General features: G+C 39.6%; 1 protein-coding gene across 1 annotated transcript in view; it reads right to left on the minus strand.

Annotated features, from left to right (window-relative positions):
- Positions 1-26,963, minus strand: part of CNTN4 (contactin 4) — a 326,068-nt gene that overhangs the window by 162,041 nt on the left and 137,064 nt on the right. The window contains exons 5-6 of the mRNA XM_065886143.1: positions 12,873-12,975; positions 9,705-9,889 (exon numbers count right to left, since the gene is read on the minus strand). Of these exons, the coding sequence (XP_065742215.1) occupies positions 9,705-9,889; positions 12,873-12,975 (288 nt within the window). The remainder of the gene's footprint in view (positions 1-9,704; positions 9,890-12,872; positions 12,976-26,963) is intronic.

The raw sequence follows: 26,963 nt of genomic DNA on the forward strand, positions 1-26,963 counted from the left end.
CTCCAAGGAAGGCTTGAACACGTTGATTCAGCCCTATTATTTCAGGAAGAAGCTTGTGTCTAAACGCCTTTTGGGGCATTATGTATATAGATCCCAAATACTAAACAGAATTAATCATATTCACATATTAAAACAGAACCATCTGTTTGGGCCATTCATTTTCTTTCAAGGTTTGAATAGAAGAATCCCTCCTCTAAAACATCTTAAGTCTTGTTCTCAAGATATAAATTCAAATATAAGGTTAAACGGTTGTGTTTTATTTGACCCTATGACACTGTTAGTCTCTTGGATAAATGAACAAGCTCTTCATTTCAATCTTTAGATCAGTAACTGCCAGAAATGACCTAAGTCAATGTGTAGTCCAGCCACTGGAATCATGCAAGCATCTTATCCAATAACAATTTATATTGCAGGTAGATATAATTGGAACTTAGTGATTAAACAATTCTCAGACATATCTGGCTCTCTGACTGTCCAAAACCAGAAATTTCTGGTAGAAAGAAATGCCATCATGAGCCTTAGACCTTAGAAAGTTAAAAATTTTAAAGAAAGGATATAATAGGGAAAAACAATTTAAATTGCTATTAGGATGATGACCTGTGGGCATTCAAAATTATTTCTGGCTGCTTATACGGTCTTGGAGAAGATGAATCATGTCCAAGGAATGCAGAGGGTTGGCTAACATTACTTAAGAATTATACTGATAGTGAGCTCTATGAGCCTGAAGATAATTACTTGGCTGTAGTTTACCAGATACATAGTTGCTTCCCAAATCTTTATCTCCAGCTGGAATTCTTATACTGTTGACAGGATCATTGAGATACTGTCAACATCTTTACCTTGAATCCAACATTCCCAGTATTGGCACTTGAACTATTCATTTTCCAACCTTACTGTAGAGCATCTTCCAATCTATTGTTATAGTTTCCTCTTAAACCCTCAACTTCTCATTTGCAGAAGTCACTAAAAGGAAGGACGAGCTTCACATGAAAGACTCATCCTGTGTTCTGTGCTAGCGTCCAAATGTGATCTCCCCTCATCATCTCCAGTCCTCTGACTTCAGGCTCTCATCCACTCCCCACACAACACCAGCAATCAACATCATAATGAGCAGCGGTCCCCGACCTTTTTGGCATCAGGGACCGCTTTTGTGGAAGACAATTTTTCCATGGACTGGCGGCGGGGGATGGTTTTGGGATGACTCAAGCGAATTACATTTATTGTTCACTTTATTTCTATTATTGTTATATTGTAATATAATGAAATAATTATACAACTCACCATAATGCAGAATCACTGGGAGCCCTGAGCTTGTTTTCCTGCAACTAGATGGTCCCATCTGGGGGTGATGGGAGACAGTGACACCCCAAGTGTGTTGCTTATGTCCAGTCTACTCCATAAGATGCAGCTTAATTGTCACTTGCCACTCACTGATAGTGTTTCTGCAAGCAATTGATTTATTACGGTCTCAGTGCAGTCAAACCTCTCTGCTAATGATAATCTGTATTTGCAGCCGCTCCCCAGTGCTAGCATCACTGCCTCAGCTCCACCTCAGATCATCAGGCGTTAGGTTCTCATAAGGAGCACGCAGCCTAGATCCCTTGTACGCTCAGTTCGCAGTAGGGTTCGCGCTTCTCTGAGAATCTAATGCCTATGCTGATCCAACAGGAGGTGGAGCTCAGGTGGTAACGTGAGCGATGGGGAGCGGCTGTAAACACAGGTGAAGCTTTGTTCACCAGCCTGCCGCTCACATCCTGCTGTACCTAACAGGCCACTTAGGACTGGTACCGGCCCATGGCCGGGGGTTGGGGATCCCTGCTAATGAGGGTTTTCAAATTCAGTTCTGTGATGCTCAGAGAGTTCTTGGGAGGGACGTCCTTCAACTAGGACAGCCTTGCTTTGTTCTAAATATTGAAAATTTCATGTTTAAAAAAGTAACGTGACAATTTAACAATACATACATGTTGAAAAGTACTATTTTGAGGTATCTAAATCTTGTCCTTTTGTAGAAAGAGCTTTGAATTTGGAACCTGGAGATTGAGTGCATACATTTTCTCATTTGAATCGAGGGGAGGCTGGACTTGATGGTGTCTAAAGTCCCTTCTGACTTTAATGTGCTAAACCTTTAATTACCTCTTGAACCATCTGAATTCTTGGACCTCCTGGGTTCTCTGTTAATTACTGTTTCACTCAGACTTTCCTATTTGTGATCTCTTCATCTCTGTGTAAGTTGCACTGCACTTTTACTCCTGGCAATGGCAGAGGAGGCACCACCAGGCCAACTGTCTCACAGGTAACAATGATAAGCCACAAGGAATATAAAAACCAACAGTGTGAAGGCACACTTAAGGGTAACCAAAAGCAGGTACGTTTCTACTAATAGGTACTCATTAATATATAAAACAGATATGATTGTAGGAAGTAATCCATGCATGAGATAATGGATAGGATGTGCGAAATGTGCTTTGCACACTGTAAATGTTGTACAACTTAAGAGAACACTGCCATCATTTCATATTTTTAGGCTAATATTTAAAGTACTCTGTCATCTGGTTCTACCTAGTTCTCTCACTTTCTCTCCAAGTAGGCCCAGTGAACACACAGCCCCTGTCAAACGAGGGTCTTCTTTGCTCTCAAACCCAATAAGCCAGCTCCTGCCTCATATCTTTGTTCAAAACAACTTGTGTTTTTGGAATGTTCTCCTCCCCTTCATCCCTACCCAGTGTTCACTCTGTGGAAACACCTCCTCCATGAAGCCTTCCCTGATCTGTCAACTGCTATCCTCCTGAACACATACAGCTCATAGGGCACGGACAGCAAAACTGTTCTGTGCCATCACGTGTATTGTTTTGAACGGGTTGGTTTAACTTTTTTACTCCTACCTAATTTCTATAAGAGCATACGTTTTCTCTCTTCTTCCTGGATGTGCTGTAGTCATTTCAGAACTTGATCAATGAATAAAAAAGGATTGGAAATTAGCCATATGTTCATGAAAAAGGTCGTAAGGCTGGTTCACTAAGCCCACTGCCACCCAAACAAACCAAGCTATTATCTAGTTTAACACAGACTAATTTCTTTATGTTTATTAATCCTCAGCTCGGTCACTGCCTACTGTTTCTCTGAATGTGCTCTTATTGGTTTAAATACATTCCTTTCTCCATCCCCTATTCACCTTCTGAGCAGAGTACTACCAACCACAAACACTAAAGTACTTACATAATATCTCAATCAGCATCACTTTATATATGTTATTTCTCGACCTCATAATAACCTGCAAGTTAAGTGTCATTGTCCCCATTTTACAGATGAGGTCCAGAGACATTAAAGTCCAGATTCAGAAAGTGGCTCAGTTAGGCCTGGTACACAGGCCTTGCTTGGCTTCAACATCCGTGCTCTCCTGACAGGCTCTCAAACTATGCCCCTACTGTCAATGGAGAAGGGAGTATTCTCTTGGACCCATGATTCTCAAAGTGTGGTCTCAGGACCACTGGGGTTCCCCAAGTCTCTTTCAGAGAGTCCATGAGAGCCTTTCTTTCCACCTACACATCTGTGTGAGATCAGATTTTCTTCGTACACTTCAACCAAAACAACAATCGTGACAGATTGAATACAGAAGCACATACCAGAATCTAGTTTTTTCTGCTAAGATAGACGTTAAAGATATTTGCAAAAACCTAAACAACATCCCTCTTTTCTGTTTGGAAAAATACAGTTTTCTTAAAATACGTTAATTATGTTAATATGCACTGATTATACTGTTGTCATTTTAAAATACTCAAATTCTTGGGATTAATTTCTAATATGCTATATATTGGTAGAAATAACCCACATAAGCAAAAGTGTTTTGGAGTATACAGTAATCTTTCAGAGTAAAAAGGGGACCTGAAACCCAAAATTTGAGGACTCCAGCTTTAGAGAAGCACGGAAACTTTCAAATAAATGAATCTATGTATGCAAAACTTGCTACGAGTAAATTTAAACAATATTCCTTGATAGATAAAAATTGTAACAGTTACTTCTGCCTTCTGTGATGATAGAGTATGGGAACGGAACTGCATTTCACTACATTGTCCTTGATGTGACTTTTTCTTCCCGGGTCTGAAGCTTCTAATGGGGTAAGGACCCTGTAACCCTACTCCTGTATTACTTTCCACTGACCACTATTTACAAAGTGTTTCAATGTGCACCCCTTGAAAAATTGCACCAACCCACTTAATTGGAACTACCAGCTGAAGTGAAGGAAACAAAAATTGTTGACTATCTGAAGTGACACTCAAGGAAACTGAGGGTCTCGATATCAGTTCGGTCTAGGACAATTAAGCAGACTACAGCTTTACTGCAAAATTACCTTACCTGCTGTGTTCATTTTTTAGTCTCTCAATCCCTTAAGCCACTTGGTGGGGTTGAATGTTATCTAGTGATCACATATACATAGCACATCTGTGGGGAAATTAGTATGAAATGCTACACGATGCTTCTGTATTCTGACCTTAGAGATAATCCAACACCATGTGCAGTGTCATCATGGCTACAGTTTTGCCTTTAGAGCCAAAGGACCATGGCCCACAAGGTCTAGACATATAGCCACAGATGTAAGTTGGAGAGAAAAATAAAAAAGAGCTCTTTTGGACTCAATAATCAGGTGATCACCTTGGAAAATAGGAAGTGAATAAGTCAACTGTTCAACTGGATGTTTTAATTTATGTCTTTGGTTGTGGAAAATAAGCAGAAGAAGTATCTGGATGATTGATGAATTTTTTTTCCCTTTACCTATTTTATTAAAATGTCTTATTGGCAGGAAAAGGAACACAGGAAGAGCAGGTCTAGTCATAGCTCTGATTCTCACTCATTCTATCACCTTGGGTAAGTTATTTTATGTCTCTGGGCCTTTTTTTTCTTTTTCTTTTTTTTTTAACTTATAAAAATCAAAGAGAAGGGCTTCCCTGGTAGTGCAATGGTTAAGAATCCGTCTGCCAATGCAAGGGACACGGGTTCAAGCCCTGGTCCAGGAAGATCTCACATGCTGTGGAGCAGCTAAGCCAGTGCGCCACAACTACTGAGCCTATGCTCTAGAGCCTGCAAGCCACAACTACTGAGCCCTCGCCCCACAACTGCTGAAGCCCGCACGCCTAGAGCCTGTGCTCCGCAACAAGAGAAGCCACTGCAATGAGAAGCCCACGCACCGCAACCAAGAGTAGCTCCCGCCCACCACAACTGCAGAAAGCCCACACGCGGCAACGAAGACCCAACACAGCCAAAAATAAAAATAAATTTAAAAAAATCAATGAGTTGGCCCCAGTAGATCCTTCCAGCTCAAACATTATAGGATTCTACGAACAACAGCCTGTTCACCGCTCAAATATTACGTTCCCTATTTCCTCATGGTGAAGATGATTTTACTCTCTTAACACCCGTTACATATAGGAGAAATTGAACAAAAGGCATTAAATATCAGGTTCCTTTAGTTCATGCTTCATTATTCTAAATGATGTTACTCTCTTGGTCTATTTGTGCAAAAAGGAAGTGACTATACAGACATAATGAGGTGGAAAGATGAATAATTATCAAGTGAATTAAATCCATTTTATACTTCCTTTTCCTTTTTTCAAAGATAATTACTTTAGCACCCTCTTACTTTGTCTATGTAGACTGGCCATAATGCTTGATGTGACAGCAAGCTGCTAGCTTTCATGGGAAGCAGGAACACCTTTGCTTGCATGTAATTTAATCTTAGGATTCACTCTACCACTTGAAAACAGCCTAGCACGAGAGCAATGGTTCTTACACTGTGGACTCCAGACAAGCTGCATAAGCATGACCGGGGAACTTAACAGAAATACGAATTCTCAGGTCCCACCCTAGTTCTACAGAATCAGAACTATTGGGGATTGAATGCAGTATTCTGTATTTTAATAAAAATTTCAGATTACTCTAAAGCACACTGAAGTTTGAGAACCTCTAGCATGAAGGAACAGGCATAGCATTTGGAATCTAGCTCTATATAATCATGTAACTTCAATCAGTAACATTTTCTCTTTGGGAATCCATTTCCTTATCTATAAAATGGCTAAGTGTAGGAATGACTCGGGAGTGTCTTACTCATTCTAACTCCAAAATATATGTGAAGCCTCCATTGATTTTCCTTCTTTGAGTCCTAGCCACCAACCTCTCTCACCTGGTTGGCTTCTTGACCGGTTGTCCTGCTTTTACTCTTGGTTCCCTATAATCTAATCATCACAAAACAGCCAGAGTGGTCTTTTAAAAGCATGAATGTGATTGAGTCATTCCCCTGCTTAAAATCCTCCACTGGTTTCCCCTTATGATCAGAATAAATCCCAAACTCTGCGGCTGGCTTACAAGATACTGCATCATCTGTCACCCTCCTATGTTTCCAAACCTTTTGCCCTTTCTCACTATGACTAAGTTACCCTAGCTTCCTCCATACATCTCACAATGCAGTGTTAATTGCAATGTTAAGTAGTTTCCTGTCTCAGGGCCTTTGTACTTCCTTACCTTCTGCCTGGAATGTACCACTCCTTGAAAGCCTGGCTCTTTTGCATCCTTTAGGTTTCAGCTCCAAAGTCAAATCTCAGACAAGTCTTCCCTGACTACCTTATCTTATGAAGCCTTTCTTCTGCTCCTAGTTATTTGCTATCATATCATCCTACTCATTTTCTTCACAACTCTTACCACACTATGAAATTTTCTAGTTCATTTATTTGCTTAATAGTAAATTGCCCATCGGTTTCTAGTAAAAGACGAGCTCCTTGAAGGCACGGATTTGTCTTACAACCCTAAGTGCCCAACATTGCCTGCCATATGGTAGGCAATAAAAATTTCTTTTGAACAAATTAATAATACATTAAAGTCATTTTAGAAAATGTCAATCTTTAAGTAACAAAGATCTGTAGTATTTTAACCCTGAATATATAACAGATCTATTTTTAGGAAGTTTTTTATGCTGAAAAATATCTGAAAGAGCAGATTAAAATTAGACCTCACAGACAAGTATAGGTCACGGCAAAATACATTGGGAAAATGGAGATGGGTAAAAATGTTTTATGTCTGAACTAGTTTCACTTCTTCCCATATCCCAACCACAAGGAGCACATGCTAACCTAAAGACACAGCCACAGTGGAAACACACCAACCAGGAACAGGGGCTTCTATCGTCCTGACACAGGGAACGTAGGAGCAATGGAACCAGGCCCAGCAGGCCTTTGGAGGAAGGTGAAAGGGTTTTAGGGCAGGATCAGAAAAATTGCCAATTTGTCAGGCCAGAACAGAAGTGAGCACACCTGTCCGTGGTTGTTGAAGTGAAGAGGTGATGAATGGGATGCAGCAACTTGGAACCAAAAAGGAGAAGCAGGTTTCTAAGCTGAAACCCATGGTTCATAACCCCTGAGCACAGCACATCTTAATGTTGTAAGAAATTTTCTTGTTAACAAAGACAGAACGTTCATGGATAAGTGACTGGGGCTACTTTCTCCCCTTTTGTGAAATATATGGTGACTTTAATGATAATAACTCATTTAACTTGGAGATCTAGGCAGCTGGATATCAGAAACGCAGCATTGGACAAACCCACTAGACACCAGAAAAAATATATAAAAAGAAAGAAAAAAAGCACTTTTGTATAATTAAGCTCTCCTGTGACAATGAAAACAATTAGATAATTTCTGTGTCAACTAGCTGATATGCTAGTTGAGGATAAACAAAAGAATAAACATAGATGCAAAAGCCCAGCACCATGAAAGTCAACTTATTAGACAAGCTTCTAACACCTAGGGTGGTTGACAACTGAGGAAAAAGCCGAGTAATCTTCAGAAAGTAGGCAAATTTCATTCTGCTTTTTTCTCCACGCACGGATGCAGACAACTTCCTTTAAAAGGGAAACACCGTTAGGACCTGATTTTCATCTCCAGGCAGGATCCCTGAAAAAACCTTTCACTATACAAGGCTGGAGGCCAGTGACAAGGTTGATTTTCCAGAACGGTAACACTGTACTCTTCTATTTCTCGTGCAGGAAACCTTTGACCTACTAGAAAGCACTATGTCAACTCCTGGTAACAGACTATCTCACACCTTTTTAACATAGTGAAACAGATATTTCACTTCAAAGAAAATCATGAAAGTGAAAAATGACTTCAATCAATTATTCGAGCAACATAAGTAACACTTAGGAACCACCGCCACTGGATGGAAATATCTACCCAACTAATTAAAAAAAAAAAAAATTGGTCATTTACCTGAATATTTTCAGGTTGTTCCTACCTGATACAGGAGAAATAATTATTACACTGGAGAGAAAAATGTACCCTAAACACTTAAAAAAGACAGCAAGTGCATCTCACTGAACAAATCTGTAACCTTCAGTCTTATGTTTTTCCAGCCAATGAACTGTGATGTCTTTTGCTCTTCAACCAATCAAATAAGGTATCAACCATGACAGTTTATGAAAGAGCAAAGATCAAGCATCAAGTCTGTCATCTGGCATGAGTAGAGTTGGTCCTTTATTGTTGAAGGAAGATGGGTGATTAAAAAAGAGGGCAAATTTATTCAAACAACTGGTGCTGAAGTCATCACGTGAAGCACTTGGTAAAATCATGTGTGTTCTTCCACCAACTGGCCAGTGTCAGAAGTAGGAGTCCAAAATGCTGAGGATCAGATGGGGGAGGTTGCTGAAGGCTAGCTGATATTCAAAATCTCCACCCAGTTTCTAATCATGCTTCTAAAAAACATTACATGATTACTGAACAAAATTCTTTCCCCATATCTTAAAACCAAAACGCTTTGGAAGAAGAATTGATGAAATAAATACACTTTCGTGGTATTAGTTACTGCAAGAAATAGGAAGGTTTAAAGCCTTTGCTACAACTTGCCCCTGCCTAAAGAACTGCTCTCATCCTTTTAATATACACTGTTGTTTATTTAAGCCATTCTTGAATACTTATCGATCTATAATATTTATTTTCAATACCCCAGACAGATGGGATTCAGGCATGTTCCAATTTAGGAGAACTCAATTTGCTTTCAAAATGCCTATCCGATGAAATCCCTTTCTGGATTTCAAATCAATACCCTAACAGGGTTTCCAAGATAGGCTCAATTGATGACCACTTGCTAGAGGGTTTACATTTATATTATGTTTGGATCAATGCCGATGATTCGATTGGAATAGGAGCAGCTGCGCAGAAAAAGTCTTTGGGGTGAGAGAGATTTGTCATGCTCCACTCTGGTAAGAACTAAATTTGGACAATGTGCATTTTGAAATGTTCATAGTACCATATTAAATCACTACCAAACAGGAGCAATTACAAAGGATTAACACGAACTCCAAATCAAAATTCGAATGAAGAAAAGCAGAGAGCAAAAAAAAAAAAAAAAACAGGAGCAGGAATAACAAAACGTTTCCTGTGTCAGTTTTACAGCTTGATGGCAGGAGAGAAAATAGGTCCTTTGCAAGTGTGTTCACACTAATTTCTATCCCCCAAATGTATCAGCCTGTATCTTCCAACCCTGCCCCCCATCCTCACTCTCCCCACCCAGAATCACCCAGGGCATGCTAATTAATCAGCAAACCAAGGGTTTTACACGATCCTATTTCGAACAATCCTTCTGAAAAAACCTGAATGCAAACCCCCCAGCTTATAATGTTAATACCAGGAAGGTCAACAAATGATAAATTGGAATCACAGTCTTACCAAAGAAAGTCAGCTGTCCCCTTGCTATATTTTTCCCTCTTGAATTTTCAGCCACACATTCGTACCAACCAGCGTCCTCCTGCTGAAAGTTGGGGATTTCAAGAATTCCATTTGACTTGTGTCTTCTGGCTTTCCTTGCTATCGGCTTTCCATCAGCTCTTCTCCAGATAATAGTTGGTACTGGACTGATAGCAAGAAAAAATGGCAGTGAATCAAGTTAGAGAGACTGTTTCTTTTATTTGAAGCCATGCTGCTTACAATCCCTTCCTTCTTGCTTCTAAACATTATTAGCTCGCACTAGACAGTGCTCCCCAAATGTCATTTATTCACATATCACTATTACGATTTTAGTGATATCCACATCTCCAGTATTATTATACACTTAGTGTTTTCCTTAAAATCAAATAACCTTTCTTAACCTTAAATAAGTTAATCTATATCGTATGCAATATTACCAATGAAATAAAAACAGATTTTTATATGCTCGTTCTATTTTTTTCTAGTGCATGTTTCTTTTAAAATCATAAATATGAAAATAAAAATGTCCATGCACAAATGTGGAGAATTAAAGATGCCTTCCACTAAGATGAGGTCCAGGCCCCTCTCTCCTTGAAACTGGTGGGTTCTTTGGCTACCTGGATTACTGAAATAAGGCAGAAGTGATGTGTCAGTTTCAAGGCTCAGGGGATAAGAAACTGGCAGCTTCTACTTGCTGCCTCTTGGGACACTCTCTGTGGAACCTTATCAACTTGTAGCAGTCCATTAGGAGGGTGGTTTCAGGAAACTTTACTTAAGTAGTGAGATAAGGAAAGAAACAATCTGTGGGGTCTTTAGGTACTCTCAAGACATCTATCATTCTCCAGCTGAAACTCTTAGGACACATCTTAAATTGCAAGGGTATCACTGAATCTGCAAATCAATGGTTTAGTGAGCTAACCACAGCTTTTAAGATTGCGGCTTCCTAGCAGGGGATACAATTGTTTACATATTTATTTTTTACAAAAACACACACAGACAAGTAATTACACTAAAGACTTGCTAATCTTCTCTGAAAAACCTGAGATGGTATTTAAAAAATTAGAGCCATCAACTCCACTATACTTGTTTTAGAGGAATTTAAGTTCACTAGGCAGACACTAAATGGAAAGGCAGAAAGGGCTCTATCAAAAGTACATTATGGGTGTCTTTACATGTGATGAGATAGACACTTAATACGTGCCTTTACAAATAACTGTACTTAGAGATAGTCTCTCTGCTCTTAAGCGGGCCATGATGATGTGTTTCCGCAGCTGGATGTGCATACCCAAACATTTCTGTGTAGATTGGAGAAGCCCAATTTGGGTCCTTTGTTTTCATTCTAGTGCCATCCAAGCAGCGTGAATAGTATGTAATTCATACCCCCTTTGAAGTGGGAACAACATAAATTTTGCTGTCTTCCTCCACAGAAGATTTTTCAAGGTGTCACCTTGCAGAGTTCACCAAACACATTTCTAGCCTATCCAGTTACCTTCTCTCATCTTTTCTTTGAATTAAGTTTCCTAATATATATATATAAATATATATTTATATACAATAAAAAACAGGACCATCTTCTACTGTTTGGCAATCTGCTTTTAGTCTCTTAGTAATAAACCGTGGGCATTTTCTAGGCTTCACATGTTGTTTTACAACTTGACTTTTAATGTTGGTGCAGTGTTCAATCCTACAGCAATGTCATAATTTATTTAACGGGGTAAGTTTTCAGGACATAGGAAATGATCACTGTATTTTTCAGCACCAAAGTAAAGATACTACTGCAGCGTGTACTGCCATGACTTGAAAACAGGAAAACCAAAAGAATCCTTCCTTTAGAGCTAAAAATAAAATTGAAAAAAAAAAGGAACAGCTTTCTTCCATGGTTGCTGTAAAACACAAAATCATGTGAATATAGATTACATGCTGACACAGGGGGTGAGTAAAAGTTAGTGTTGCTGCCTTAGCCAACATTTGGGTACAGGAAAAGGATAAGGAGATAGCAGTGAGTTAGCCAGATAGGTGGGGTTGGGCATAGAGATTCACGTGCATCATTAAAGCACATAGATGACCAAAAATTCTTATTTCAGATGACAGTTTTTATCACTGATGCCAAACCTTTCTTGCAGGGTTACTGGCGAAATCTTAACTGATCTGCTTTTCATCTCCCTTATGCCCTCTGACAGATACTGTAACGGAAACTCTAACTGGTTCCCAAGTGGGCTTATCTAAGAAGACTCCACAGATTGAATAATAAAATTGTGAATAATTTTCAGATGACTCTGTAAAATAAAGACTCTCTTAGAGAATATCAGGTCTTACCAATCTCTATCCAAAGCAGAAGGAAATCGAAATCGAAAGTAGAAACAAGATGCTACTGCTTACATGTGGAATCTAAAATATGACACAAATGAACTTATCTATGAAACAGAAACAGACTCACAGACATAGAGAACAGTCTTGTGGTCGACAAGGGGGAGGGAGGTGGGGAGGGATGGATTGGGAGCTTGGGATTAGCAGATGCAAAGCAGTATATAGAGAATGGATAAACAATAAGCTCCTACTACATAGCATAGGGAGCTATATCCGATATCCTGTAATAAACCATAATGGAAAAGAATATATATATGTATGTATAATTGACTCACTTTGCTGTACAGCAGAAATTAACACAATACTGTAAATCAACTATACTGCAATAAAATAAAATTTTCAGAATAGTAGAAAGAAGAGACGGGCAATTTAAAAGGAAATACAAGTTTGATGCATATTCCATAAACTGGGACCCGAATGAAAGTCCACATTTTTCCAAACAGTCAACTTCACTGTACCTCAAATGAAGGCCATTGTTTTCCTGTCATTCTGGGTTACATGTACATTACAGGTCATTGTAATAAAACAAAGCACTTTTTCAGAACTGCCCATTCTCCTCTCCTTTGTGGCCATGTCCATTGTGGTAGCCTAATCCCTCTCCATGACACATCCCCTCTCCATGATGAGAGGGCGAAATCAAAGATGCGCACGCAGAATCACAGCGAGAGAGGCTTGGCTCGCTTTTCAGTAACTTCAGAAACCATTACGGCGAACAGCGCAAAGAAAATTCTACACTTGCCCAAGCTGGAGGGAGGACAAGGGAGAAGAGAAACCAGGACTTACTTTCCTAACGCAAAGCATTCCAGCTTCACTGTTGTTCCTTTTGCAGTCGGGACCGTTTCCGGGAACTGCACTTCTATTTTTGGCTCATATTCACCCATCACCCCTGTGAATAAACAAAGGAGCTAAGTCTTGGAGATTCTTTTAAAACATACACAAGTGTTTTTCTGTTAACGTAGGATGCTCCTACACATCACTGTGTGTACAGTTAATTCCTTCCTTCAAAAACGGCTCCTATCTCTTAACAGCCGTGAATCATGGCTTCTCTCCCAGTTACTGCTACAGAAAAATTTGTATCACAGCACCACACCATCTGCCTAGGAGTAAATTCTCCATGCATACCCCACTGCTTCTTGAAAATACTTTTTTAAAAAAAGTAGTCATGGGGTTTCCCTGGTGGTGCAGTGGTTGAGAGTCCGCCTGCTGATGCAGGGGACACGGGTTCGTGCCCCGGTCCGGGAAGCTCCCACATGCCGCGGAGCGGCTGGGCCCGTGAGCCATGGCCGCTGAGCCTGCGCGTCCGGAGCCTGTGCTCCGCAACGGGAGAGGCCACAACATACCGCACATACCGCAAAAAAAAAAAAAAAAATAGTCATGGAAGAAAAAGAGGAAGGAGTATAAAGTCCTAGTCACCAGGAATATATTATTTTTGTGGAAATGTACCACAGAAAATTTAAAATACCTTAAAATAATATGTTCATGCTTTATTGTGTCTATATAAAGACAATTTCTCAGTAATCAATTTATCACCACAATTTTCTTTCACTTTTGAAGGTCAATCTGAATTAGTCATAAATTGGTATATGCAAGGTAACACAAAATTCTTATATTTTTAATATATTCTGAAACAATGACAAAAGAACAATAGGAAGTAACCACTGAAAACAACCTTTAAGTTATACCCACCTTGCCAATGGCAGCAATGGCAGGCTTACCTTGAAGGTCATATTCTCCCACTTGCCCATATCCTGGAAAGTTACTGTACAATTACAGCCAAGACAGCAGAGCCTAACAAATTAAGTCCACGCTTTATAACTAAATGCTTATGAATGATTTCTTATCAATACATTCTTGACACTGTCTACCACTACTAATTGTTTTAATATTTCTATTCAATTTCTAGTCATCTCCTGTGGTCTCTGGTTCAACTGTGCCAATATAAAGTTTAAAATTATCTAGCTTACTAAAACATGATAGGATCCTCCGTTTCATCTCTTCTTTAGGCTTCCCACAGTTAGAGGGAAAAGAGACTGAAGGATTCAGATGGGAAGGTTAAAAGTAAGGAACAGAGGGGGACAGGTACAATGACTAAGAGAAACAGTACCATTCATTTTGCAGAGGTGACCCTCTTTATCTGCAGCTTCATAGTTTGGGAAGCAGCAATGGGATTTCCTCAATGTGTAAAAAAGACATCAACCCCAAGTGACAGATGATGCATTAGTCTAGCTAGGGTTGCTGTGACATATGTCATCAAAAGCGCAGAGTTGAACATACTTGTTCGTTTTTATCCTTTCATAGACTGACAGGGAGGAATGGATTTGGAAGACACCTTTGAGTTAATTTGGTTCAGTATTCTTCATCATGGCATTCACGGATGCATACTTTTCTGCAGAAAGGACCCTTACCTAGCAACCCATACTAGAGAGGACCTTAACCCCCGCAAAACGAAAACCACAGTTCTAGTCTGTCCCTGCCTTTCACAAGCAAGTCTGTAATCTCAAAGGGGTTAAACTGTTTGTCCTTAGCCCCACAACAGACTAGTGTTCAAGGTTGCAACTCTGGTCCCTGAGTCCTCATCTCAATCTTTTACTATGGCCTCTGGCCACTGCAGGAGTAATACTCCAAAACTAAATTCCAATACACGAAATCCATGCTTGACACGTTCAGATACAAAACCATTCCCCCGTTTCTGGTCAGTCTCTGAGCCCTCTTGCACTTATGCTGGGTTTGCCTTCCCTTGAGCATGTACCCTCACAGCAGGACCATAAAGAGACAGTGCTTGCTAACGCCCACGCTCGCACACTTCTGCTCAACTTGCTAACAAACAACCCATACAGCTGACTCACCATCCTGTAAATATCAGTAGTATGACTCGGAGCTCAGGAACAAGTTAACACCTCTGAGTGCTGTGTGTGCGGCTGTGTACCCCGAGAGCAGTGTTAATTAGAAAAACAACTGCCTTGAGAGAAAGAGGTCTTTGGTCCTCCTGGGAAATCAAGACAAACTACATTGCCGCGTATCGTGAGTGGAAGGGAGATGAAATGATAAGGTTAAAATACGGAGGGTCAAGATTGTCTCAGCCATGGTCAGGCTTTCCCCCTACTCCCTCGTTCTATCAACACTACATATCAACCTGGTTTCTGTAATCCAACTATGAAAGATCCATCAAGGATCAAAAATGTCTCACACATCCTTGTCCTGAGCAACCGAAATCGCACTGCTCAGTGTCCCAGGTCCCCTCAGCTATTATCTCCTCATCCTAAAATCCCACCTGTTACGGCCCCGACTCAAAATCCCCTCCTCCAGCCTCCTGTACCCCTTTCCTTAGTACGCCCTACACTTTGTAGCCCACAGCAGTCTTTAAATGACCAGAAAGTATCAAATCTCTTTTGCTTCAGTTCTCACTGTTTCCCATGACTTACTGTAAAAAAACATGTAATGATTTTGTAAATTGACTGAGTCGTGCAACCATCAGCACAATCCAGTTTTAGAACATTTTCATCACCCCAAAAAGACCCCTCATGCCTGCTGACAGTTAATCCCAGAACCAATCCCAGCCCCCGGCAACCACTAACCTGCTTTCTATGTCTATAGATTTGCCTTTTCTGGACATTACCTATAAATGAAATCATACAATGTGTGGTCTTTTGCATTCGGCTTCTTTCTTTCTTTCCTTTTTTTACTGCCCTAGATGCCAGGAATACAACTGGGAATGTAAGGGAGGAAAAACTATTTCTCTACCTTTCTAAAATTCTTTTGGCTTATTTATTAATTTAGACATTAACAGGAGAAAAAACAAATTTAATTTTGTACATATGGGAGCCTCACACAGGCATGAGAGGGTCAAAGACAGGCAGGCAGTTAAAGCCTATAGGCCATCCTGAGCTAAGGAGGAGGGGGCAGGGATATGGGTCTTCAAAGGGAAAGAAGACAACTCACAGAAATATGGGAAAAGCAAATGTTTGGTAAACAAAGTTTGTGATGCCATGCAGAGACAATAGGATAGAGTTAGGAATTTGAATAAACAGGTCCACTGAGCTCTCCCCAGTCTACCACACCTAGGCCATACTCTTTGTAGTTATCTCTGGTAATAGCTCTCTTTCTGGACCCGGCCCTCTATCTAAATCCTTGTTTAAAAAAAAATTAATTTATTTTTTATACAGCAGGTTCTAGTTTATTAGTTATCTATTTTTATACATATTAGCATATATATGTCAATCCCAGTCTCCCAGTTCATCCCACCACCACCACCCCCGCCGCTTTCCCCCGTGGTGTCCGTACATTTGTTCTCTACATCTGTGTCTCTATTTCTGCCTTGCAAACTGGTTCACCTGTACAATTTTTCTAGATTCCACATATATGTGTTAATATACGATATTTGTTTTTCTCTTTCTGAATTACTTCACTCTGTATAAGTCTCTAGGTCCATCCACGTCTCTACAAATGACCCAATTTTGTTTCTTTTTATGGCTGGGTAATATTCCATTGTATATATGTACCGCATCTTCCGTCGATGGGCATTTAGGTTGCTTCCATGATCTGGCTATCGTAAACAGTGCTGCAATGAACACTGGGGAGCGTGTGTCTTTTTGAATTCTGGTTTTCTCTGGGTGTATGCCCAGGAGTGGGATTGCTGGGTCATAGCCATGTTCTTCTTAACTGCCATCTTGTCTTGCCTACCAGTTGGCTCCTCACTGAACAATTTTTTAAAGAACATCTCTTTCAAAGATTTCAAATTTCTGAAATATTTTGTTTATTTGTGACTTCTGCCTTCATCACAATGTATCCTTCTCATGTTTAGTTCATGTGTTTAGTTCTGTCTTCCATCCAGATTGTAAACCCCATGATGTCAAGTAATATGTCCGTCTTTTTCATGCTTGCTTTTATCTTTGTCTCTGCACTTAATAGGTGCTCAGTAAAAAAGTGCCATGAAACATTTTACGAATAAACTTCTGGGCGCTCTCGAATAACACTGCTGTTTTCTATCATCTTTACAGCTATTTATACAATTGTCATCTCTTCTGTTGTACTTTTACTTCTTTGAGGAATGGAAGTACTTCTGATTTTTTTCTGTTCCTCACAAATCTTAGCTCAGTACAAGGCATATGGAAAAAACTGTGATACGTAGGAATTTGTGAAAGGGAGGAAAAGATGTAGAAATGTGGCTCTTTATACTGGGACACATAATAGCCATTAAGTCAAACATGGAAGTCTTCCCAGGCATGGAAGTTGTTTTTAAGTATTATCATGTCTCTTGTCCAAGTTCACTCACTTCAGATCATGTTTCTCTAAAATGAGCTGTGTAGGCTGTTTATGTGGTCACGTGGAGTGATTTCTGGGTGGACACACAGTGATCTGTATTTATGGCTATAGGAACCAAGTAACAGAGTTATCAGTAATGGTGAAGATTGAATGGCATTTATGGCAGTAGTTATAGAACATAAAGATAGGGATCAGAGATGAAATGGCATGCATTTCACTGCTCTTTAAAGAATTTTTATTGTATGTAAAGACTGTCCTAGTATTTAAGTCATAAAAAAATGAAGGAAGCCATTTTCTTCAACAACATTATGAACATTTTTTGGAACACCTGTGAAGCGTTCCATTTAATTTGATTACATCCGGCACAGGCTACATTTTTATTTGACTATTTCTTTCATTTCAACTATTTTGGCCTTTTTCTACATTAAATTTAAAAACCTGTTGCCTTTTTTTATTTTTTAAGAAACAAAAGGCCCCTTAAAAGAGGAGCGCATTTTTCAAGTCATTCCTCTGACCACCTGTACACTTTTGAACTTAATTGGTCTACAGCTGCTCTGGTGATTTACATAACAATTAGGCAAAAAGGGTGAGGCCATTGATGGAACTGCTCCAGAATCCTTTTTCCATCTTCAAACTATTTATGAAGCTGGGAAGATATCAAGGCCTAGGTATGTCTACACAACCAAGGTACAGCTAAAGTAAAAGTGCCTACAATATTGTCAGGATCAACCAGGATTTATAAGCTCAGCAATATTTCCTTTCTCCTGACTGAAATATATATATGTTGCCTATAGAGAAGACTCTTGCTTTCAATTCTAAATAGAGATACCTATATCTATAATTTTAAACATAAGGTGAAAAAAGTCTTAATTCATTAAAATGCATTGTCAATGTTTTCTATTCATTGGAGTGAGAGCACCGGCTGCTACAATAGTGAAAGTTATATCACTTAAAATTTCATACATCAAAGTCTTCAGGAGTCAGGGGCTTAGGTGTATTTACATTCCAATGAATTCAATAAATATTGATTTAACACCAACTATAGCAATGGGGTTACGATGTGCATACCACAGACCTGATCGTTATCTTCATGACATTTGTAGTTAACCTTTTCCAGTGCCTTGCACGGTGATGTGGTATATGCACAGAACAATTAATTGTTTATGGAATAACTGAGTTTATTTCCTAAAGAAGACATGCTACAAATTTCTAGGTGTTTTTTTCCAAAACCAGTGTTCCTAAACTTTAAATCACCTGGAGGGCTTGAGTTTCAATTAGTAAGTTGAGATGGAGCCTGAGAATGTGCATTTCTCACAAGTTCCCAGGTGATGCTGTGCTGATGCTTCTGGTCCAGGGAATGTACTTTAAGAACTTCTGTAGCAACCATGAGGTGTTGACCCAAAGCAAGAAGTTGCACAGAAAAGTAACATACATCATGGGCTAGTCATTGGGAGATGACTAGTAACGCAGAGTCGCACCAGTCACAACGTCAATCAAGAGCCTGGATCCTGCAGGCGACCTTGTGGCAATGATTATCTCCCTTTCAAAGTCTGAAAAATTATTAAGGCTGATGCTAATGTCTGTAAGAACTAGAATGTGACAGAATAACTGCCAAATTATAGCATATAAAAGAGAAATCAGCCACACACCACTCGTGTTTAACTACAATTTGCAGACAGACTGTCTTGGCAGAAGGAGGCCAATTTGCAGAATTTTGTGCCATAAGATTTTGCCAACACCTGCCTTAGCTGGAATCTGCGGTTGTAAATTAAACCACAGAAGGGACTTTTACCAACTTCTACAGAGTGGGATTTTCTACTGAAGAAAAACTGCAAAAATTGTCCTATGAAAAGTTCCCACATGGCTTTTCTTGAGGAATGAATCATATGATATATATTCCATTTATCTAAAAATATTTGGAAATATCTGATTAGTCATACACATTTCTTTGGCTGAGTTCACTATTTTACTCTTTTAAGAAAGGTTTGTTTTGCCCTGTGTTGAAGGAGACATTGTAGGATCTAGGGGACTGTCCATGGAATCTCCACCACTACCCAGCCCATAATCAGTGAATTCCCATTCGAGGCAATAATTGTGCAAATAAGAACTTCCCCAGTGCTGGAAAAGAGGAATAAGACACTTGAGGGGTGTATGTCACTTACACTTGGGGTTTTAACGTAACTTCAGAAGCCTGTGGGAGTTGAAAACAAACCCCATTATTTGACCTCAATCAAACCTACATCTCTTTCCTTCCTTCTCAATAGTTAAAGTACAGAGATAACCTGAACTATTCCAGAAAGGTGTCCCCTATGAATGTAGAGTAACTATTGATCCATGCTTGCCTGGGACAGTCCTGGTTTACAACAAGTCCTGAAGTACTTTGCTAATAGTTTCCAGTTTGGGCAATTAATCATAAAGCCACCATCTTTTAGGTGAAAGAAAGCTGACTTTTGTCTTTTTTTGGCGAAGTACTTTTGTATTGATCCTACTAAAAAGTTCTTCATATTGTGAGCTAAACAACTCCCTCTCCCTCTAATTTTTTATGTCTTTCTTATGTATGTATGAATTTATTTTTGGCTGCATCGGTTCTTAGTTGCAGCACGCAGGATCTTTGTTGAGGCATGAGGGATCTTTCGTTGCTGCACGTGGGCTCCTCTCTAGTTGTGGCATGAGGGTTTTCTCTTCTCTAGTTGTGGCACACAGGCTCTAGGGCGCATGGGCCCTGTAGCTATGGTGTGCAGGTTCCAAAGCACGTGGGCTCTGTAGTTTGTGGCACGCAGGCTCTCTAGTTGTGGCGCATGAGCTCAGTAGTTGTGGCATGGGCTTAGTTGCCCCGTGGCATGTGGGATCTTAGTTCCCTGACCAGGGATCAAACCAGCATCACCTGCATTGGAAGGTGGATTCTTCACCACTGGACCACCAGGGAAGTCCCTCTCCCCCTAATTTGTACATGGTGGTCCTAGTTCAAGTCTTTGGAGCCACAAAGAACAAGTCTTGATGGACAGTCTTAAAATATTTAAAGGTATTATCCTGTTGTCAGAGATCGGCAAAGTTATTTTTTGCATAGACACAGATAGCAAGGATTTTATTTAGGTTTTGTGAGTCATGCAGTCTCTGATTCAACTCTGCCACTGTAGCTGGAAAGCATCCAGAGACAATATGCAAACAAATAAGCATGGCTACATTCCAATAAAATTTTATTTACAAAAACAGTGGTGGGTTATATGTGGCCCATAAACTAAGGGTTGGCTAAATCCTGGCTTAGAAGAAATGGGGAAGATAGCAAAGTATGAGAGAGTCAACAGCATCAACAAACTATAGAACTCACAAGATTTCAGCAAGCTTGCCAAATGCTGAATCACTTACAAGTAAAATAGAGAATGTAATTAAAAATAAGATATCATTTACAATAGCAATAAAAATTACAGAGAATCTAGCAGTTAGCTAAGAATACTCAACATTTTTATGGAAAAAAATGTTAAACTTTGTTTAGAAAAGCAGGCCACAGGCAAGAATGGCCTCCAGGAGGAAATTTGCCAGCTCCTGGTTTAAACAAATACTGTATCCACTGCCTGGAATTCTTATCCTTCCTGTTAGATTGGCCAACTCTTTACGGAAGCTTGAGCTGATTCCCAAGACCATGCCAGGCTTCCTTACACACAAACCTTGATTGTTTGCATAATCTCACCGAACCTTCACTGCTCCTTGGTAGCTCTTACCACAACTGAAGCTTAAATAATCCTGCTTTAATTCTCCATCCTCCCCAGTCTGGCTCCGCTCCTGCCTCAGGTTGTAATTAGGCTCCTAAGCTAGACTATTATCTATGAGGACATAGAAGACTTTTGTATCCCTAGTGACAAGTATACAACAAGCACTCAATGAACATTTCTTGCTTAAATGTATGATCAAATGAATGCCCAAGTCATCTGTATTCTAGGCTGGACACCTCTCCTGTCCTCTTTCATTTCAAATCCCTCCATCTGTAAATGTGTTTCCTGGAACTCAATTCAATAATTCCAATAAGGATGAAACTTTAGACCTTTCATTAATTTGGAGTTCTCTAAAACTGCAGGCTCCCAGGGGCTCTGATCACATCTTTTTATTTTACAGTGTACTATACACAACAGGTACCTAATAGATGCTTCCTAACTGAATAGTGAAATGACCATCTAAGACCTTTTAGCTCCCATGGACCTGAAATGAATCTGACTATGCTAGAGGTCTAAAGCTGACTGACAAGTTCCTAAGCTTGTCAAGGTTTCAAAATATCCAGATCATCGAGACACTATTAAATCAGATTAGCAATGGCAGTTTAGCAAAATATCTCACATCCTTTAGTCATTCAGATGCTCTTCTCATAAAACAAGTTTTATGCCCACAGATCCTCAAATGTGAGGTTGTCAGAGAATTAAATGAAAGACATGATCGCTGTGACAAAGCCACACAAAAGTTGCAATCGGAAGTGAGAGTAAAATAAAGCAACGTGTTTTGGGACAAACCCTAGATCTTAGGTAATATAAAATTATGTGCAAGTCAAGGGCACATCTCTGCCTGTTGCCAGGCAGAAGTTTCACCCTTGCCAGTCTAAAGGCTAAATCATCAAAAAAAGGTTTTAGAGCAAGTTTACAATCAAAAAGAGATCCTCTTAATGCCTAGGTTTTTAATCTGACGGCTAGGTTAATTAAATGGCCTACAATTGAAGCTGATCTATTCAAGAAGACCCATTGTGCTTGTTAATGCTCACTTGAGGATCTAACCCAATTTGGGGCAATATGAGGAAAGTTTACTATGAACAGATGGTAGTATCGTAATGAAGAATACATTACACTCCATCGATAATCCAGAATATTCTAGAATATTCTAGCTTTCTCTTTTCTATTTTTTTAGTCTTTGGTCTTAAATTTGGAATATTGAAGGGAATGTAGTCTTCTGAGCCACTAGGAAATCCAATGGCCACAGAGGTTAAGGTTCACAAAATGACCCGTGACAGCCTGAAAGAGTGAATGTACCTAGTTTTGCATTCAACTAGGATTGGTTGTTAGCACTAAGAAGAAATCTGATCCAATGAACAGGATCTGTGTGGTGAGTTGTATTTGACATTATGTGGCCTGTGCAAATGCTGACACTGGAGTAAAGTAAGGTAGAGAATTGTGACTGGCAACTCAGAAAACAACTAGAAGGACCCTTAGATATAACTTATTATAAATCACTCATTTTTATAGCTAAGAAAACTGAGGACCAAGCAAATGGCATGATTTGTCTCACATGAGTTAGTGGTAGATCTGGGACTACACCTCAGAATCTTATGACTTTTTATTTCTTCTTGACTTTTAGTGCTACCCTTCTTTTACTGCAGCCTAGGTGGCGCCACAGCAAACAAGAGAAAGCTGGATGGCACCGATGATGGACACTCAATCCTATGTTCAGCACGTCCGTTTCTGTCCCACCTCAGACTGCTCTGAAACTCTAGGCTGCTAGGGTTATCAGGTGGTCTCTTGTCCAGCAGGTTAAAATTTGATTTATGCTGAGAAGATTAAACGCTTCAATGCTGACCTTGTTCAATGTTTTCATGGCTAAATAAAACTAGGCTTAGGGAAATGGGTCAGGACTTAGAAAAATATGGTCAGTTATTTTGTTATATTGAGAATACAAATTTTTAATAATTTAAATTTACAATGATGTATAATAAACCTTCAGAAAATTATTTTACATTTTAACTTCCAAAGACAATATATACAGTGTATATAAATACATGTATATTTATACACACACATCCTACATATATATGCTTATCAATGTATAAAAATATGGGGATGGAGGAAGGAAAGAGAGACAGAGAGGCAGAATGTGAATTCTAAGATAGGATAAATCCTTTGTTTCCTGTTCTCTAGTAGCTCTTCTATTGAGAGTTCTAATTAGCAGTAATATTCAAAAATATTTAACAACCAATGTGCAAAGCAAAGAGCCATCAGACACACACTGGCTGTAAACTGCTCAACATTTGTCTTGGTTCTAATAAGCAAAATAAGGAACTGCCCAACCAATACCCAGCCAGTCTCAAGGAAAACACAGAAAAAAGGCAAAGGCCATACAGTAATTTTTCATGCTCAGTTACATACCTGTTTACGTAAAGTACATAAACAACCTCACAGACCTGATCTCATTTTCCCAAGACTGTCCTAATTTTTGCTAATTTTTTTTATCTTTAGCCATTTTAGAGCAAGTCAGGGGTAATATCTAAAGACAGAAAAAGTAGCCATTATGATTATCATCTAAATCTACGATTTCTCTCCTGGTTATGCTCCATGGGTGGTCCATTACCTTTGTTTATGGAAATACAGGTACAATTCTTTGAAATCTGTGGAGGAAGCAAACAATGGAGCAAGCTTATCATCAATAACCAGCAACTGGGTTAATACTGATCCTTGGACTACTTTAGTATCTGTGCTAAAAATAATTATGATATATTTTTCTCAATTAAATCTTTTTCTTTCACGGTACCAATGCAACTGGTGCACTTTCCCACATAATGAGTTTTATTACCATTTCAAAGCAGATTTGAAAATACCCAGATAAGGGACTTCGCTGGTGGTCCAGTGGTTAAGACTCCGCACTTCCACTGCAGTGGGCGCGGGTTCGATCCCTGGTTGGGGAACTAAGACCCCACATGCCGTGCAGTGTGGGAAAAAAACCTAGATAAATAAATATTAACTCTAATGTAAAATTCTCTCACATTTGTCCAGCTCTCAGTTTTAGAGTACTCCCTCGTGATGAACACAACAAATAACATACAGTTTTTAGGAGAATTCCCAAAATAAAATTTGCAAAATCATAATGTAAATATGTAAATCCAGAGGCCAAAAAATCTTTTCTGAACCTCAGTTAAATAGCATGGTAACTGGAGACTAAGAATTTGATCCCACTGCTGTCCTGACTTACTTCTCTGGTCCTTAGTTCCCTTCTTTCTCAAAGAATAAAGGTGTAAAATTGGGTGATCTCTAAGTGCCTTCTAGATCCAATAAAATGTGAATATCCCTTTCACCAAACATTTTTCTAAAACAAAAAGAAAATCTCTAATCACTGAAGAAAAATGAGAAAACACAGAGAAGCAGAAAGAAAATAAGAACGGAACATTTTACCACTAAAAGTTAACTGCTTTAAAGTTTAACGCCGTTAGCATTTTGGAGAGTAGGATTCCAGCTTTCTCTGTCATTTTCCACATACATTTTACAAAACAAGGATAACTATCCATTCACTCTGTAATCTGTTTTTTAAAAATATAATTTGTGGAGCATATCTTAGGTAGGGAAGTTATTGATGTACAAAACAGTACTGCTGTGTTGTCACTGTTCAAAACAGTTTACCTATAATTTCACACACGGAGTAAGCCTCTGAGGTAGGTACTGCTGTCCTCATTTGACTGATGAGAATACCGTGAGGTGAGATTAAACTGATGTCGCTAATAAGTGGTGGGGCTGGATTCCACCCAGGGAACCCCGCTTACCTCCTGAACACCCTGCCCTACATTTCAGTCATGATCTGAGATGTAGGCAGGGGTGAGCCATGTGAAGAGCTGGGGAAAAGGGAACAAGTATGAAGGTCTCGCAGAACCACAGTGTGTTGGGGGAGAGAGCTAAAGAGGGTCAGTGGGATCAACATGGAGCACACCGCCCTTGGTTCCTGATAGGAACATGGACTGATGGGAGTTGTCCGCTGTTCACTTCTGACTCATGGTAACCTTTGGGGCTGGAAACAGTCACAGTCCAGACTGCTTAGTTGAAACTCTAAAGAAATAACCTAAATATTGAGGATACCTAGCTCTTTAAGCTACATCTGCACTTAGCAAGCGAAATGATCAGCCATGCCAATTAGCTCAGTGCAGGCAAAAAGCTCCATTGCCTTGCTTAGCCACATTTTGGAGGCAGAAGGAGGCTATGAAATTTTGAGCGAGCTTCAGTTATCGAGATGCTTGTACAAATTCTATGCTCACCTTGCACTTAGCAGTCTAGTACACAGTCACTAAATACCAGACTGTGCAGGACGATGATTTCATTGACTTTACTCCCACAGTGCACACTTTAACAAGAATGTCATTTTTATTTTGCAATCTCTTCTTGATTTACCTTTCCCCTTTTCTCTTACCTGCAGACAAGAGCTAATTAAATAATCTATTTTGTGCTTAGTAATACAGCTCGAGCAGCCATTTTATGTATTCCAGCCTAAATGGCAAAGACATATTATGAATTTTCACCACGCAGCTCTCATGGAAATTAGAAATGAATGGGCATTAATTGCTGAAGAATGAGATCCTTAGTCTGCTAATTTTGTGATAAAATATTCTAATAGAACACATTTGTCATCTCTATGAAGATATACTAAGCAAGTCGAGATAAATCTAAAAGCCAAGCAGAAGGCAGAGTTGTGGCCAACTTGTGTCACCTAGGAAGACTGTGGACTTCCCGTGTTCCTGAATTTTTGTTCCTTCTCTCTGAAGCAGCAACTCTGGGTGATGTTTCTCCTGGGCTGTGTCTTAGTGCATCAAAGTCAATATTTGACTATATTTTTTCCTTGATATACCAAAATGGACAACACCACTGAATGGACATTTTGGCATAAGCGTATTACGGGCAGAGGCCAGAGGGGCTGTATTTTTAAATAATTCAGTATAGAATGCCCCTGGAACTCATATCTCGAAACAGATTTTTTATCCTTAGATCTAGAGAGACGGCACTGATAGCTTTTTAACAGAATCGATCCTTTGCCTACCTTTTTTGTTAAACTGATGAGATTGTTCGGTTTTATTTGACGTAACTCAGCCTAATGCAACACAGTCATTTAGCATTTGCCGTGTGGCAAGCACTGTGCTTCACCCTCGCACCAAACTGGATGAAAACTGTGGTCTGTGCTTCATCACATGTCAGTGTCAGCGGGGTGGGGGAGGGCAGGCTGACAAGTAAATATGAATACACCAGATGAATATTATGATAGAGAGATGGACCAAGAAGCACAAAACAAACAATTCTTTCTGTTGCCAAGGGAGAAGTTATGCTTTTGGCTTCATAAATAATGACTAAAATAATATTCTGAATTTCTCCCTTGTAGACCTGTTCAGTAAATCCATTTCAGTAAATGGCATTCCCATCCACCCAGCTGCTATGCCAGAAACCTATGTGTCATCCTCGATTTTCTCTTTCACCACCTCCCACATGCAATGCATCAGCAAGTCCTGGCAGCAAACTGCAATCTATATCCTGAATCCATCCCCTTCTCTCCTCTCCACTGCCACCCGGTAGTTCAAGCTGCCACCGTTTACTGAGTGAATTACGGCAACCGTCTTTAACTGGACTTCCAGTTTTGACCCGCACTTTTTTAAAAGTCCATTTTTCACACAGTAGCTAAGCAATCTTTTTAAAAAACGTACATAACTCTCTTACATAAAACCCTCGAATGGCTTTTCGTTTCACTTGAAACAAAACACAGTCTCCAACCTCAACTCAAACCACCCTCTTCCCTGGTCACTATGCTCCATAAGGCTCACATTCTTTTTGCTCTCTGAACACGCCAAGTGATTTATTTTTAGGCCTCAGGGCCTTTGCATGTGATGTTAACTCA

The sequence above is a fragment of the Phocoena phocoena genome, chromosome 10 (assembly GCF_963924675.1).
Source record: "Phocoena phocoena chromosome 10, mPhoPho1.1, whole genome shotgun sequence".
In the NCBI taxonomy this organism is placed as follows: Eukaryota; Metazoa; Chordata; class Mammalia; order Artiodactyla; family Phocoenidae; genus Phocoena; species Phocoena phocoena.